The following is a 17266-nucleotide window of genomic DNA, read 5'->3' as shown; positions in this document are numbered from 1 at the left end:
TGGTAACAGATTAGAAAGTGTAGATATACAAAGGGACCTGGATGTCCTTGTCAATAAGTCACTGAAAGCTAACATGTAGGTGCAGCAAGTAATTAGGAAGGCTAATGGTATGTTAGCCTTTATCGCAAGAGGATTTGAGTACAGGAGTGGTGAAGTCTTGCATCAATTGTATAGAACCTTGATTAGACTGCATTTGGAGTACTGTGTGCAGTTTTAGTCCCCTTACCTTAGGAAGGATATTATTTCCATAGAGGGAGTGACGCGAAGATTCACCAGAAGATTCACCAGATGGCGGTACTGTCCTATGAAGAGAGATTGGGGAAACTGTGCCCGTATTCTCTAGAGTTTCGAAGAATGAGAGGTGATCTCATTGAAACCTACAAAATATTTAAAGGGATAGACAGGGTAGATGCAGCTAAGATGTTTTCCCTGGTTGGGGAGTCTAGAACAAGGGACACAATTTCAAAATCCTTTCCCAACAGCACTGTGGGTGTACCTACCCCACATGGACTGCAGCAATTCAAGAAGGCAGCTCACCACCACCTTCTCAAGGGCAATTAGGGATGGGCAATAAATGCTGGCCTGGCCAGCGATGCCCATATCCCATGAATGAATAAAAAAAAAGGGGAAGCCACTTAGGGCAGAGATGAGGAGAAATTTCTTTACTCAGAGGATTGTGAATCTTTGGAATTCTTTACCCCAGAGGGCTGTGGAAGTTCAGTCGTTATGTTTAAAACAGAGATTGACAGATTTCTAAATAAAAATGGCATTAGGGGATATGGGGATAGTGTGGGGAAAAAGGCATTGAAGTGCATGATCAGCCATGCTCATACTGAATGGTGGGGCAGGCTCGATGGGTTGAATGGCCTACTCCTGCTCCTATGTTCCTATTACAGTTCCTTCACTATTGCTAGGTCAAAATCCTGGAACTCCCTACCTAACAGCATTCTGGGTGTACCTATACCACATGGATTGCAGCAGTTCAAGAAGCTGGCTCATCACCACCTTCTCAAGAGCAATTAGGGATGCACAATAAATGCTGACCTTGCTTGCAATGCTCACGTCTCTTGAGTGAATTTTTTAAAAATGTGTAAGTGAGCAGTGTAACAGTATAATAAGCAGTCTTGGTGGTGGATAGAATGTGGGATAAAGCCTTGTTCATGCTCAAATAATATGGCAAGGTTACCAGATGTGGTCAGTAGTTTCCAATGCTGTTCAAGGAACAATAACAATTTGGTTCATGTCTTTGGCTAGGGACTTTATAGTGCTGATAGAAGGTGGCATGCTCGGAAGGAGCCATGGTGAAATAAACAATGAACTGGAGGAACTATATCAATAAAAAGTCAACTGTTAAACTGAAACATAAGAAAATGGGCACAGACAAAATGGAGTAGAGGTCAGGTGACCCCTCCTGTACTGGCAATCAACAAGCCTGTCTACAAAGACGAAACTTATTAACTGTGTCTGAATTAGCTCTGGGGAAAGCCCATTGAAATTGAAAGCATATTAATGACTCCTACCTACAGGAATGAGACTAACAAAGGTTCTGTAAGTAAGAGAGACTAACTTCACAGCCCAAACCCAGATGAATGGGTGTGCAGTAGCACCATTGTAACAGAATGGTTCCCATTCAGACACCCAAGATAGCAATGGTTTCCATATCCTGGACCATTGCATGACCACACCAGGGGAGGGGGCCCTGTGTCACCTGACAGAGACTCATATGTGATGGAGTTTTATCTTAAAAAGGTAGTCCTCTGGAGAGAGAGTGGAGATCACAAAAAAACCACCAAAAGCCAGTTCCAGCCAAGGGCAGTGAGATTGGTCTGGATAAGAAGTAGCCCTGCTGCTGATACAATACTTCAACCTCCTGTAGTAGAGAACATAAAGTGACTACTGCCTCCAGACTGAAGTTTTAACCACCAGAAATCTACAACACCTCAGCAAGTTCACCACCACAAACATCCAGGCCTGCACCTTTGAAAAGACTTTCCTCCCACAAAGATTCAATAGGTTTCTGTGAACCACAAACTCTTTCATCACTTTAGGCTTTAATTACATCCTACCCTTTTTCTCTCTATCTATTCTTGTGCATGAATGTGTGTGTGAATGCGTGAGTGGGTGAAGGTTGTGAACAATTCAGGTTTTTCTGTTAAAATAAAAATTTATCTTTTTTTTTAAGCCTATGAGGAAACCTGTCATTTGTGTTTTTATTTGACTGTAAAACACTCAGGGACTAACACACCATTTTTAACGAAACACTATTGCGGTTAATTAGGAGGTGAGAAGTGGAAGTTATCCTTAATTATGTTCAAAAATTGACTGGAAGAATTTGAACAGGGACTTTTGCGAAAGATGGGCATAGAGTAGCAGACAGTGTCACATTCAAGGATTGTAGTGAGAAAAAGGTCAGACATGGAGCAGAGTTTGGAGGGGATGAATGGGTCTAGGGTAGTTTTTTAAGGAGGGTAGTGTTGACGGCAGTTTGGAAGGTACATGCCAGTGGAGAGAGAACTATTGACAATATCAGTGGCACTGCATGAAAAGAGGCACGCCAGGTGATCAAGAGTCACTGTGCACTGATTGGCCACACCCACCAAGATGCAGCTCCCACATCTACAGACTTTGGCACATCTACCAGGTAATGACCATGGGGAACAGTCTTCACTGATCTGCAATTTGCTGTTGCCATCGTTTATGCATCTGAACTTATTCTAATAAACTTACTTTGGGAAATTGAGTGGAAAAAGCAAACCTCAGTTTGTGTCAGTAAAAAATGCTTTCTAATAATATGGGTGTAAACTGCACCTACATAGGAAAATCTAAGGTGTTGTGGGCATATTGATCAATAACATATTCCCAGTCACTTTAATAATTTAGTTTCAAGGTATGACAGAAATATTCAGCTGTCGCGTATTGTGCTTAACCACCCCTGTATCAAACTAAGGCATGTTTTGTTAACAATAGATTTCAGTAAAATGAAAAATAGTTTCCAATAACTTGAAACACTTTTTTTTACTTAGTTGGAACCAGCGGAAACTCAAGCCTTCCTGAATGCTTTCAAGCAGCCAAGCAACATCCGAGACGATGGCCTTTACTTTAAGAATATAAACTACACATGTGTCAGAGTAGATAATAATTCAGTGTACGGTAAACATGTAAGCTGAGTTATGTTATTGTTTATATTAAAATAGGCACATATTCAATTTGCGTTCTGTCTATGTCTGCATCTTGAACTGTACTTACTGCATTGTTCTTTTGTTCATATTTCTGTGAACTGGTTGTGCTCAAAGACTGATCTGAATGAGAAATGTTTGAGGGAAATAACTACAAAAAGGTATGAATGAACTGTGAATGCCTATCAACTTTAAAATGAAAAGAGTAGAGAAATAAAGTTATATTTGATTGGGTTTTTTCTCCTGCATTTTTGAACCTTTTATTCAGGGCCTGTCTGTGAGTCAGCCATTTTGTTTGTAATGCTACTATAAAACTAATATTGAATTATGAATTAAGCTGTTTAGTAACTGGATGCTGGTTTCGTTCAACAGGATAACAAGGGCCTGGTGTTGGTAAAGACAGGATCATATATTATCTGTGCCACTTACAGGGAAGGGATGTATCCAAGTGTGTGTGTTGAAGCTGCGGAGAAACTTGGTGAGCGTTGGGGAACTCTGTATGTAAAACAGCTAAAGTTAAGACTAAGAAGTGTAGGCCCTTATTTTTGTCTCTCTGCTTTTCCAGTTTTCACTGTGAACACTGCAATAGTAACACTAGAATTATAAATATTGACTTACCTTTGGTATTTCACCCTACACTCACCAACAGCAGTTTAAGAGTAGGCTTCAATTTAGGTGGCCATTGAACCTACACAAACAGATATGCAATACAAATTGGGGTTCTATGAAGTAGTTAAGATCCCAACCCAATTTTGGTAGAGTTTAGTGCTGCATCCATTGAGTGGTGGATCTGTCCAGTGGGAGATGACCAGTATTACTTAAAAGACTTATCGGAAAAAACTTGGTAATTTTAAAATTAAGTTATTTGGTAGTTTTGTGACTTTGGCTTTCCTATGATTGGTATCCCTGACACTTGCTCATAGTGCCCACTATCACCCTCTGTCCCCTGAATTGGCCCAGTCCTCTGCTTTAACCCATCTAACCCATGTCATACTTTGTTTTATAATGCTCCTGTGAAGCGCTTTGGGTGTTTTATTACATTAAAGGTGCTATATAAATACAAGTTGTTGTTGTATTGCTGTGGCTGTCTTGTCACATTTTGCACCCTCCCAAAATGACAAGCTGCCTGTCTTGGCTGAAAATGTATGGGCAACGCACCAGTGGAATGTAAATGAGGTCTGATCATCAAACTTGTTCAAGCCTATTGGTGGTAACATCAGGCACACATTCCATTTGCCGTGTCTGTCTGATGTATGCTGAAAATGGAAATTAACTATTAAATGTCTCAATCTGATGTTAGTTATGCTAGTTAGTTAGTGGTTTTGCATCAGATGGATGAAATTATCTTTGGATTTTGCAGCCAGTGGCAAAGCAATGGCACAAAGGATTGTGACAGTCTAAGCACTAGTTCTAAGGCGGCACAGTGGCGCAGTGGTTAGCATCGCAGCTCAAGCGACCCGGGTTCGGTTCTGGGTACTGCATGTGCAGAGTTTGCAAGTTCTCCCTGTGTGGGTTTCTGCCGGGTGCTCCGGTTTCCTCCCACAGCCAAAGCCTTGCAGGTTAATAGGTAAATTGGCCATTGTAAATTGCCCCTAGTGTAGGTAGGTGGTAGGAGAATTGAGGGAAGGTGGGGTTGTGGTAGGATATATGGGATTAATGTAGGATTAGTATAAATGGGTGACTTGGTGGGCCGAAGGGCCTGTTTCAGTGCTGTATCTCTCTATGACTCTAAAAAACAGAAGAAAAGTTGATAAGAAATGACTAAAAACACTTACCTTAACATTATTGTGTCTTTTTCATGACTTATGCACTATTCGAACAAGAAAAGAAACAATGATTTATTTAGATATGGAGAAATTGATCAAGTTAACTGTAAAAATGAATTGTTTTATGAAAAAATAGCAGAACTCAAGACACTGGGGCCTATTAACATGGATGCTAGACTATTGAAAAAAGTCAGAGATGAGATGGTAGAGGCCACAATTTTCAATCATCCAAACATACCCTGACTGTGCATGGACCTGGTGGTAGCTGATAGTCGAGACAGGAGAAAATGATAAACCGTATAACTATATAAACCAGTCTAACATCAGTTATGGACAAACTCTTAGAATATATCATTTGAGATAAAACTAGCGAACATTTAGAAATACGCAGGTTATTCAAGAACAGCCACCGTGGACAAAGACTAGTTGTGTTTGACAAATTTAATATTTTCTTGAATACATGAACAGTTGGATGCATAAAAGGCGTGTAGTAGATTTAGTGTACATAGATTTTCAGAAGCCATTTGTTAGGATGATTCGCAAGAAAATATTTAGGTAAAAGATCAGGGATATGGGATGAGAGGAATTGTAGCAGCAAGGATGTAAAGTTAATTGAATAACAAAAAGCCAATTGCTAGGTTTGATGTTAGATGGGTGCTGCTCATTTTGGAAAAGGATTGGAAATGATATAGTCAAGGGGTCAGTGCCAGCTTTTACAAGGACAGTTATTGCTATTTCAGTAAACAATACTCTGTAAAAACATGATTTTTTTTTCAATTTTCTTTTTGTTTTACTAGTCAAATTTCAAAAGAAGCATCAATTCTAAGTAACATATTTGCAGAAAGATTTCAGCTTTCTCTAGTTATTGAATCACAGAATATATATTAACTTTGCCGGTCCATGAATATTTTAGACTGCAGAAACAAGCAGCAGTGTAACTGAATACACATAAATAACTATGTGCTTCTTGCAAGAGTACAGTGTGATCATGTTGCTTTTGTGAAAAAAATCATCTAACACCAACCTGTTTCCTTATTTCAGGTGACTACTTTAAGTCAAAGGGTAAATGAAAGGATCAAAGACTGACTTGTGGATTTAATGGTGATACATACAAACATAAAAAAAATACAGAATGAAAAGACACCACTTGGTCAATCAAGTCTACTTCTAAAGACCATGGACTCCACTCCACCCATTTCTATAGCATTTACACAGTGAAAATTCCATCAGAAGATATCTAGCAAAGTTTATAATTCACCATAGGAATCTATTAAGGATTTCCTTTTAGAAGTAGAGTTCAAAAATTAGCATAAGACTGCTCCTTCACACCATTGACAAATTGAAATTTCTCACTCCTCTGTGTCTTTATATTCCTATGTTAATTAAATTAATTATTTTTTGTCAGAAAATCTGTTGTCTGTGTTGTTTGTTCTTATATATTATTGCATAGAATATACAGCATAGAAACCAACCATTCAGCCCAACTAGTTTATGCTGGTGTTCAGACTCCCACAAGTGTCTCCTCCCATTCTAACTCATCTCAGCCTTTCAACAAATCTTTCTATTCATTTTTGTCTCTTGTACTTGTCTAGTTTCCTTTCGAAAGCATCTAAACTATTTGCCTCAAACACTCCCTGTGGTAGCTAGTTCCACAATCTAAACACTCTCTGAATAAAGACATTCGTCATTTTTCCCTATTGAATTTTTTCGTAACTATCTGGTATTTATGACTCCGAGTATTGGATTGTCTGAAGTGGAAACATTGGGATGAAATTTATACTTCAAAAGCAGACGTAAACAATGGAGTTCCGAGGTGTGACACTGGTGGGAAGGGGGAATGAGTGAAAATTTCAGGGCTGGGTGGGGGGGGGGGGGGGGGGCGGGGGTAGAGCGGTGAAAACTGCTCCAATTGGTTATGGGGATGGTGGGAAGGAGTTTTGGGTCAAGGGGAATAAAGTTCGGGGGGTGGGGGGAAAGGCCATGAATGAAAACTCACTTTTTTGGGGGTGGGGGGCGATAGGAAAAGAATCATTGGGGGGTGGGAGTGGGGATTGGAAATGTTCATAAAATTTTATTTTACTTTTTTCATAACCCTGTCTCTTTAAAGATTTAAATGGCACTGAAGGGCTTGAAGCACTTTAAAAATGCCTGCGCAGTGGATGGAACGACCACCCATCTATGTCATCGGGGGTGGCTGCTCCGCCCCCTCCGTTTAAATGAACCTCCATGCAAAATATTGCGGGGGCTCAGTGACAGCGCATCCATGTCTGAAGGCTGCCGACTTCAAAGCGCGCTGCCACAATGCACAGCGCGCTAATAAAATTCAGCCCAATAAATCAAGGCCCTCCCGGCTTGTTCATGTGCCCTTAAAGACACCATTTTTAAAGAGCAGCCTTCCGGTGTCCTGGCCAACATTTAACCCCAAACCTATACAATCAAAACCAGATTAGCTGATCATTTATCAAATTGGATATTTGTGGGACCTTGCAATGTATCCATTAGCTGCAATTTCCATAACATGGACTACACTTCAAAAGTACTCATTGGCTGTAAAGTGCTTTGGGACATCCTGAGGTTGTGAAGGGCACTATATAAATGCACTTTTTTTCTTTCCAGCATGCAAAAGAGACCATATAAAACAAGTCTATGTGCTTTTTAGTGTTGGTTTGGGTTTCTAAAATATTTTTTTGCATTGGAAGACTTAAAGAATGTTCAAAATGATTGGAAAGCTGACTTTGTTTGAAGCATTTACAAGAATTAAACAGAATAGGAAGAATGGAAAAGAGGGAGTATGTAAAGAAAGAATGGCTGTATCCTAAATCTGAGAAATATCCAAATAGTTTCATAAAAATTATTTTTGTAGTGTGTTAGGTAGTAAAGAAATTTTACAATGCTAACTACAATTGCAGCTCAGGAAACAACAGGGTATCTAACTCAGCTGCACAGAGCTCCATGCCGGTTGGCAAGTCAAGTTGAAATTAGTTATGTTGCTTTTAAACCACTGCAAATATAGTAATTTATGATTGAAGTGGTGCAAAATAAAAGGTATGTCAGGAGATCAGCTAGCACTAGAATCAGACTTTCTATTATGCCACCAACTGTATTCACACCTCTAGCACATCTGTCAGATAATGATTGACGACAGCTGCAGTTTCTGCATTTCTCTTTTCAACACAGGGTCTGACAAGGTCATGTGTTTCCAAATCATATTTCAAATATATATTAACAGTAATGCAGTATGTTGTCAAATGCTCAGTAATTTTATCTATACTTATTTAAAATTGAGTAAATAGGGGTTAGGAATTTCTCTTTGTAGAAAATCTGAGGTAACAAAACAAAATAACGACAGAAAGTGCTGGAATATAAAACACATCTGAGATCATCTGAAAAGAGGCGCTAGATGAGAAATGCTGATTTGTACCTCCAAAAGACAGCCTACGAATACAACATATTTATAGCCATGTTATTTTGAGTTTTTGTCCAATGTCTTTATAAAGTCATTTACTTTCTCTTTCATTTTCTCATCCAGTAATTTCTTGAATTGTTCTCGTTCCTGTAAACGGTCATGCTTCTGTCTCTCCATTTCCTTTTGATAAATGTTTTCAATGCTGGCCATTCGACGCAGTTCCTTGTGTGTCAAACACTGGGCGTCACCACCATCTGCAATTCTCCCCGTCAGGGACAGAGTTGACTTGGACCTCCTGAAACCAGGTGGCCTTGAAGAACCTTTATTAACAGGAATGGACATGTGAGATATTTTCTTCACATACTGATTTACAGTAAGCCTTCCATCCAATTCATCTTGAACAGAAAAATTGGGACTGGTTCTCCCGTCTAATCCGGCCCAGGTACCCAACAAACTCTCACGTCGTTGTCCAGATTCCAAATTACTCAGTGTTGATGAAGGAGCCGTTTTAGCTCTTCCAAGAAACAAAGGATTCATTCTTCTTGCCGGTGAATCCCCATTTGAATTAATCTTATTGAAAGTCTTCAGTTGCGCAATTAAATCATCTAATTTAAATTTTTGGAGTATTGTTTTTTGCCTTAACAGATTCTGAAGTTCCTCTGTTACAGTCGTACTTTCTTGCTGTAATGTTGAGAGGACAATGCGATGGCCCCGGTACATGTGGTCCAGTCTAGTGTGTAAGAGCACATCTTCTTTCTTGTTTCTCAAATGTGCATCCACTGTTAGCATTGGGGAGTTCTTTGCCAAATTGTTCATAATTCTACTATCAGGTGCAGCGTTTTCCCCAATACACCTGCTGAAATATTTAAGACCAAATATTTGTACAGTTGCTAAAAGCAGAAAATATATTACTTATGCATTTTTATTTACATAAAAAGCCACATATATTGAGAGCTTAACCCTTTCAACTGTTGGTTTATATTTGATGTTCTCTGCACATAAGGTATGGAATGTTAACACCGGGGAATTGGATACTTTCCACATTGTCAAAGACTCCTTGATCAATGAAAGTAAGGGTCTGGTGCAGTTTAGAATTGTAAAATACAACCTCAACAATTGTTTCTTCAACTTCAATTTTAGAAAACAAGGTTGCGTGTTATTTCACAGGCAGCTTCATCAATGTGACTAGTGGCATAATTATTAGCACATCTGCGTGGCACTGTATTCATTAACAACTAGACTCGTCTCATTTAGGACCTTTATAGTTAAATGGGGCAAAAAGAGACTTTAAACAAGTAAGTCAGGAAAGCATGTAACAATAAGCCCCAAAAGTGAAGATACTAGGCTTGAGATCATCAGTTTGTTTAAAAGGGAGCCTGTTAATCTCAATGTTTTTAGTAGCTCCATTAACAAATCACTATAACATCTCTCATTCCTAAGTAACAATTGTGAGAAGCACAAATTTGTAAGTGACAATGAAATGTCAATCAAAATGCACCTGTGATGAACTATTCATGCTTTTGCCTATCCCTTCTACACCAGGCTACTTGTGAACAGGATTTTGGGTATGTGGATTTGTACGTCATACAGTCATTAAAGCATAAAAGGAGGCTATTCAGCCCATCGAGTCCATGCCAGTTCTCCATGGATAAATCCAGTCAGACCCATTCCCCCGCTTGATCCTCGTAAACCTGCAAGTTTATTTCTTTTAAGTGTTAAGTGTCTATCCAATTTCACTTTGAAATCATTGATTGTCTTCGCTCTCACCACCCTCGTGGGCAGTTCTAGGTCGTTGCCACTTGCTGCCTTAAAAGGTTCTTCATCACAACCCCTTGCATCTCTTTCCCAAAACCTTAAATCCATGTCCTAGACCTTTTACCATCAGCGAATGTGAACCGCTTTTCTTTGTCTACCTTATCTACACTTTTCACAACCTTGTACACCCCTATCTGATCTCCTCTCAGCCTCCTTTGCGCCAAGGAGAACAACACCAGTTTTTTCAGCTTAACCTGGTAGCTAAATTCCCTAATTCCTAGAACTATTCTGGTAAATCTCCTCTGCACCCTCTCAAGGACCTTCACAATCTTCCTAAAGTGTGGTGGCCGGAACTCGAAGCAATACTCTAGTTGTGGGCTAACCAGAGCTTCATAAAGGTTCAGCATAACTTGCCTGCTTTTGAAGCCCAAGATCCCATATGTTTTTCTAACTACTCTCTCAATATGACCTGCCAGCTTCAAAGATCTATGCACATGAACTCGCAATTCCCTCTGTCCCTGCACACACTTTAGAACTGTGCCATTTAATCTATATTGCCTGTTCCTATGCCTTCTGCCAAAATGCATCGCTTCACACTTCTCTGTCTAAAATTCCATCTGCCACTTGTCTGCCTATTCTGCTGGCCCATCTATGGCCTGTTGCAGTTGATTGGTATCATCCTCACTGTTTGCCACACCTCCAAGTTTGGTATCATCAGCAAATTTTGAAATGTTACTTTGTATTCTAATATCCAAGTCATTTATATATATATAAAGCTCTGGTTAGGTCACAACTAAAGGATGCATCCAGTTCTGGTCACCACACTTTAGGAAGGACGTGAGGGTCCTTGAGAGAGTGCAAAGGAGATTTACGAGAATGGTTCCAAGCATGAGGGATTTTGTTACCAGTTTAGGTTGGACACGCTGAGGTTGTTCTCCTCGAAGCAAAGGAGATTGAGGGGAGAATTCTTAGAGCTGTACAGGTTTAGATAAGGTAAACAAAGAAATGCTGGTAGTACAAAGACTAAGGGACACAGATTTAAGGTTTCGGGCAAGAGATACAGAGGGGTTGTGAGGAAGAACCTTTTTACACAGCGATCTGTGCTAGGGCCTCAACTTTTTACAATTTATATAAATGACTTAGATGAAGAGATTTATTGCTAAATTTGCTGAAGACACAAAGATAGGTAGGAAAGTAGTTTGTAAAGAGGACATAAGGAGGCTACAAAGGGTTATAGATAGGTTAAGTGAGTGGGCAAAAATCTGGCAGATGGAGTATAATGTGGGAAAATGTGAAGTTGTCCATTTTGGCAGGAAGGATAACAAAGAAGCATATTATCTAAATGGTGAGAGATTGCGGAGCTCTGGGATATAGAGGGATCTGGGTGTCCTAATGCATGAATCGCAAAATGTTAGTATGCAGGTACAGCACGTAATTAGGAAAGCTACTAGAAAGTTATCATTTATCGCAAGGGAAATTGAATACAAAAGTAGGGAGGTTATGCTTCAACTATACAGGGCATTGGTGAGATCACATCTGGAGTACTGTGTACAGTATTGGTCTCCTTATTTAAGGAAGGATGTAAATGCATTGGAACCAGTTCACAGAAGGTTTACTAGACTGATACCTGGAATGGGTGGGCTATCTTATGTGGAAAAATTGGACAGGCTAGGCTTGTATCCACTGGAATTTAGAACAGTAAGAGGCGACTTGATTGAAACATATAAGATTCTGAAGGGTCTTGACAGGGCAGATGTGGAAAGGATGTTTCCATTTGTGGGAGAATCTAGAACCCGGGGTCACTGTTTAAAAATAAGGGGTTGTCCATTTAAGATAGAGATGAGGAGAAATTTTTTCTCTCAGAGGGCCGTGAGTCTTTGGAACTCTCTTCCTCAAAAGGCGGTGGAAGCAGAGTCTTTAAATATGTTTAAGGCAGAGGTAGATAGATTCTTGATAAGCAAGAGGGTGAAAGGTTATTGGGGGTAGGTGGTAATGTGGGGAAATCAGTTCGGCCATGAACTTATTGAATGGCGGAGCAGGCTCGAGGGACCAAGTGGCCTAATCCTGCTCCTAATTCGTATGTACGTATGAGTGGTAATGACCTGGAACTTATTGCCTACAAGGGTGGTGGAAGCAGAGACGACCAATGATTTCAAAAGGAAATTGGATGGCTGCTTGAGGGAAATAAATTTACAGAACTACAGGAATAGAGGGGGGGAATGGGACTGATTAGATAGCTCTACAGAGAGGCAGCAGGGACTCAATGGGCCAAATGGCCTCCTTCTGTGCCATAATGACTCCATGCTGAATCTCTGCTTGAGAGTGGCACTCAACCTTAAGATTCCTGCACTTTCTGCCTCTTCCTACTCTTCCAATGGCCTGGACTCTCTCTGCCTGTGGGATGGCCACCTCCTGGAACATATGATCCAGGAAACGCTCAGCCCCAACCCCTGCTCTGCAGTGACTCCGCTGCCCTTCAAGTTCAGAAACTCTGAGCTTGAGCTCAAGCAGCTGGAGACACTTCCAAAACACGTGGTCTCCTTTTCGCTCATTCACCAAATTCCCTGAGTTTAATACTCTGTCGAAATAGTACTCCATTGAACTGGACTCCATGCATTAGCAAAAGCCTCCTGTATTTATACTAGCAAAAAATTCCACAGATCTGAGTTAGCCCCTGCTGATAGTAATTACCAGTTCTAACCAGCCATCTAATTACCTAACTGCACAACTGCCACTAGCAGGCAGCTTGTTTACCACTGACTAATGTTCCAACCGAAGTGCACTGTTCTTTTCTAATTAAATATAGAAGCATCATCATAACACTAATACTGTGAGAGAAGCTACAAGTTAAGGTTAAAGTAAAGTTAAATGCTAAATGCAAAACATAACTAAATTTTAGAAAGAGATCAATCCTTAAAACCCTTAAAATGCCCTCACTCCCCAATTTCCCCACTACCCTGTAGAACTGGACTCTGGTACTTATTTTCTGCTCTACTCTGTGCAATGTGGGTATGGTAGCAGCATTGATAGCTTGAGATTTTTAATATATATTAGTGTATTTTCTTTATGTCATCCCAAGATGAGAAGGGAAATTAATGCTCTGGAAGGGAACTCCTTCCACAGCACCAAAGACTCACAGATGGGGAGGACACATCTCCTCCTCCTGCTCTGCTTCAATAATGCACTGGCTGCCCTGTCTCCCCCAATCTCAGAAGATCATCTCCTAACTGCACCTGTAATTTTTTTAAACTTCTGTCATCAGCCACCCATCTCCGAAATAGCTGATTTAGAGCCAAGTTGCACCAAATCAAGATCAGTTTTGTCCCATAGCACCAGGCCAAATAGAATCAGGGTGCAACTGTTTACACTCATTTTCCATACAATAATACAAGAAAGTATATCATGTCAAACTAAGCTAGAATTGAAACCAGGCATCAAATATAAAAGGTTAGAATATTAAAGTTACTCAGCCCAATTAAAGTTAAATATCTAAGCTAATTATGTAGCCTAAATTGGCAGATTCTTAGAGATTGGACAATAAAGAAGCTATTTTATTCTAACAACACCTAAGGATATTTTAGGATTATGTTGTCTGAGACTAAAGCATGGAACTGTACAACTTGCATCAGTGCAGGAAATCAGAGAAAATTTCATAACCACTCCATAACCATCTTTCCTTCCTTTTGGCCTCCTTGTCTCGAGAGGCAATGGGTAAGCGCCTAGAGGTGGTCAGTGGTTTGTGGAGCAGCGCCTGGAGTGGCTATAAAGGCCAATTCTACAGCGATATAACCACCACCATTTAAAATAATAAAAAAGCAAGCTACTGATTCTCCATTTGCCATGTAATTTAAAGGGCTTAACTGGATTGGACACAAAACTTTTTTGGGGGGCTGTAACACAAATTCTGTCTATGCCATTGTACTTACAGTATTGCCCTTTGCACATAATATTTGCTTTACTTAATGGGCTGCCAAATTACTACAGATTAAATGATCAACAGGTTAATATCATCTGGGATATCTATGAAATACAGAACAACCAACCAGACTTCACTTAACCACAAAGATGGTCTCTTATATTCATTTTTCATTTATGTAAGATACAAAAGGGCTTTTCCAAAACAATTTCTAAGTGTATAGCAGAAATATATTGGCAGAATAAACTGCATTGACATTAGAATCATGAATGGCATCAGTAGTTTAATATTGAATCAGTATTCTGGATGATACATTTAGACATTCTTCTTTGCTGTATTTTAAAGTGCAATGAAATTTTGAATTAAAACACGCTGTCCAGTTTCAGTTTTGACATATGTTTACTGACAAATTTTCTCCATATAGGAAGTCTATATGTAAGTTAAAATACTAAAACTACCATCAGCTTGCATGAAATGTCCTAATTGATAACATGGCACAAACTTGCAACAACAAAGGAATTGGATTGTATCATTTCCATGGCCTGTGATCCTTAAACATGTGCAAGGGTTTTTCATTTTTAAAAAGTATAACTTATTATATTCAGAATAATATAACACAAAAATAACTATTGACAAAGTCAGCTTAGGAACATAGAAAAATAAGCAATTTTCATGAACTAAAACCACAATGATTTCAGAATTAAATCTGTTCCCCTACCTCGGCACTCCTCTACCCTCTACATGGTCCTCCTTCCCATCCCTCACAGTTTCCGTTTTCTCCCTCCACTCGCTCTCCCCTCCCCTGTCCTTGTCCACCTCTCTGTCTCACTTTCCATTTTCTTCCTCTCCCTACTCCAACTGCCTCCTCTCCCCTCTCCATCTTCCTCCTCTTCCTATCATGTCTTCTTCACTTCCCCAGTATCCCTGTCCAATCTTTGCCAGTTCCTGTTTCTTCCACTCCTTTTCCCATCCGCTTTCTGCTCCTTGTTCTACACTTGCCTTGGTCCAGTAATCCTCCAGCTCTCTAATGCCGGTTGAATCATAGAATCATGGAATGTTTACAGCACAGAAGGAGGCCATTTGGCCCATCAAGTCTGTGTTGGCTCTCTAGCAATTTCGCTAGTCTCACTTCCCTGCCCTTTCCCCATAGCACTGCATTTTATTTTCTTATAGATGCTTTGCCAATTCACTTTGGAAAGCCATGATTCAATCTGCCTCTACCACCCTCTCACGCAGTGCATTTCAGATTGTCAAAGAGTCACAGAATTGTGACACCACAGAAGGCCATTTAGCCCATCATGTCTGCACAGGCTCTCCTAATGAGCATTTCACCTAGTGTCACTCCCCTGCCTTCTCTCCATAACCCTGCACAATCTTCCTTTTCATATAACTTTTGAATGCCTTGATTGAACCTTCCTCCACCACACTCTCAAGCAGTGCATTCCAGACCTTAACCACACACTGCGTTAAAAAGTTTTTCCTCATGTCGCTTTTGCTTCTTTTGGCAATAACTTTAAATCAGTATCCTCTGATTCTCAATATTTCTGCCAATGGGAACAATTTCTCTCTATCTACCCAGTCTAAACCCCTCATGATTTTGAGCATCTCTGTCAAATCTCCTCTGAAGCCTCTCTTCTAAGGAGAACAACCCCAGCTTCTCTAATCTATTCACATAACTGAAGTCCCTCATACCTGGAACCATTCTGCATTCTGCAAGCCCTCTAAAACCTTCACATTCTTCCTCAAATGCGGTGCCCAGAATTGGACACAATACTCCAGTTGAGGCTGAACCAGTATTTTATGAAGTTTCATCATAACTTTCTTGCTTTTGTACTCTCTGCCTCTATTAATAAAGCTCAAGATCCCATGTGCTTTTTCAACCACTTTTTCAACCTGCCCTGCCACCTTCCACGATTTGTGCACATATACCCCCAGGTCTCTCTGTTCTTACATCCACTTTAGAATTGTATCCTTTAGTTTATTTGACTCTCCTGGTTCTTCCTACCAAAATACATAATTTTGAACTTCTCTGCATTAAATTGCATCTGCCATGTGTCTTCCCATTCCACCAGCCTATATCCTCTTGAAGTCTATTATTATCACAGTTCACTATATTTCCAAGGTTTGTGTCATCTGCAAATTTCAAAATTATGCCCTGTGCACCCATGTCTAAGTCATTAATATAGATCAAGGAAAGCACTGGTCCTAGTACTGACCCCTGGGGAACCCCACTGTATACATTTCTCCAGACTGAAAAACAACCATTTACTACTACTCTCTGTTTCCTGTCACTCAGCCAACTTCACATCCATGCTGCCACTATCCCTTTTATTCCATGGGCTTCAACTTTGCTGACAAGCTTATTATGTGATACTTTATCAAATGCCTTTCGGAAGTCCATGTACACCACATCAACTGCATTACCCTTGTGAACCCTCTGTCTCACCTCATCAAAAAATTCAATCAAGTTAGTTAAACACAATTTTCCCTTAACAAATCTGTCCTGACTTTCTTTAATTAATCAACGTTTGTCTAAGAGACTGTTAATTCTTTCCCAAATTATCATTTCTAAAAGCTTTCCCACCACCGAGGTTAAACTGACTGTCCTGTAGTTACTGACTTTATCCTTGCACCCTTTTTGAACAAGGCTGTAACATTTGCAGTTCTCCTGTCCATCCCCATATCTAAGGAGGATTGGAAGATTATGGCCAGTACCTCAGCAATTTCCACCCTTACTTTCCTCACCATCCTCAGATGCATCCCATCCAGTCCTGGTGACTTATCAACTTTAAGTACTACCAATCTTTCTAGTACCTCCAATCAATTTTTCATCTTCTTTTAGCCCATCTAGTGTCTCAACTACCTCCTCTTTCACTGTGACTTTAGCAGCAACCTCGTCCTTGGTAAAGACAGAAGCAAAGTACTCATTTAGTACCTCTGCCTAGCCTTCTGCCTCCATGCCTAGGTTTCATTTTTTTGTCCATTATTAGTCCCACCCCTCCTCTGACTACCTTTTTTACTATTTATATGCCTATCGAAGACTTTTGGATGCCACTTTGTTAGCTGCCCATCCCTTCTCATAATCTCTCTTTGCCTCTCATATTTCCTTGTCAACTTCCCCTCTGAACTTTCTATATTCAGCTTGGTTGTCACTTTTATTAATAACCTGCCAAATGTCATACACCCTTTTTTGCTTCTCTCTATACTCTCTATTTCTTTTGGTATCCAGGGAGTTCAGGCTTTGGTT

The 17266-nt window shown here is 40.0% G+C and overlaps 1 protein-coding gene across 3 annotated transcripts in view; it reads left to right on the top strand.

Annotated features, from left to right (window-relative positions):
• Positions 1 to 6334, top strand: part of pfn4 (profilin family member 4) — a 28540-nt gene extending 22206 nt beyond the window's left edge. For 2 of the 3 annotated variants that reach the window (XM_068024751.1, XM_068024765.1), the window contains exons 3-5: positions 3024 to 3158; positions 3549 to 3654; positions 5984 to 6334. In XM_068024751.1, the coding sequence (XP_067880852.1) occupies positions 3024 to 3158; positions 3549 to 3654; positions 5984 to 6012 (270 nt within the window). In that variant the 3' untranslated portion in view covers positions 6013 to 6334. The remainder of the gene's footprint in view (positions 1 to 3023; positions 3159 to 3548; positions 3655 to 5983) is intronic. The other variant, XM_068024761.1, reaches the window with a different exon arrangement.
• Positions 6335 to 17266: the final 10932 nt, after the last annotated feature.

This window comes from Heterodontus francisci, chromosome 3 (assembly GCF_036365525.1).
Source record: "Heterodontus francisci isolate sHetFra1 chromosome 3, sHetFra1.hap1, whole genome shotgun sequence".
Classification (NCBI taxonomy): Eukaryota; Metazoa; Chordata; class Chondrichthyes; order Heterodontiformes; family Heterodontidae; genus Heterodontus; species Heterodontus francisci.
Note: the sequence above shows the minus strand (reverse complement) of the source record. Positions and strands in the feature narration are given on the sequence as shown.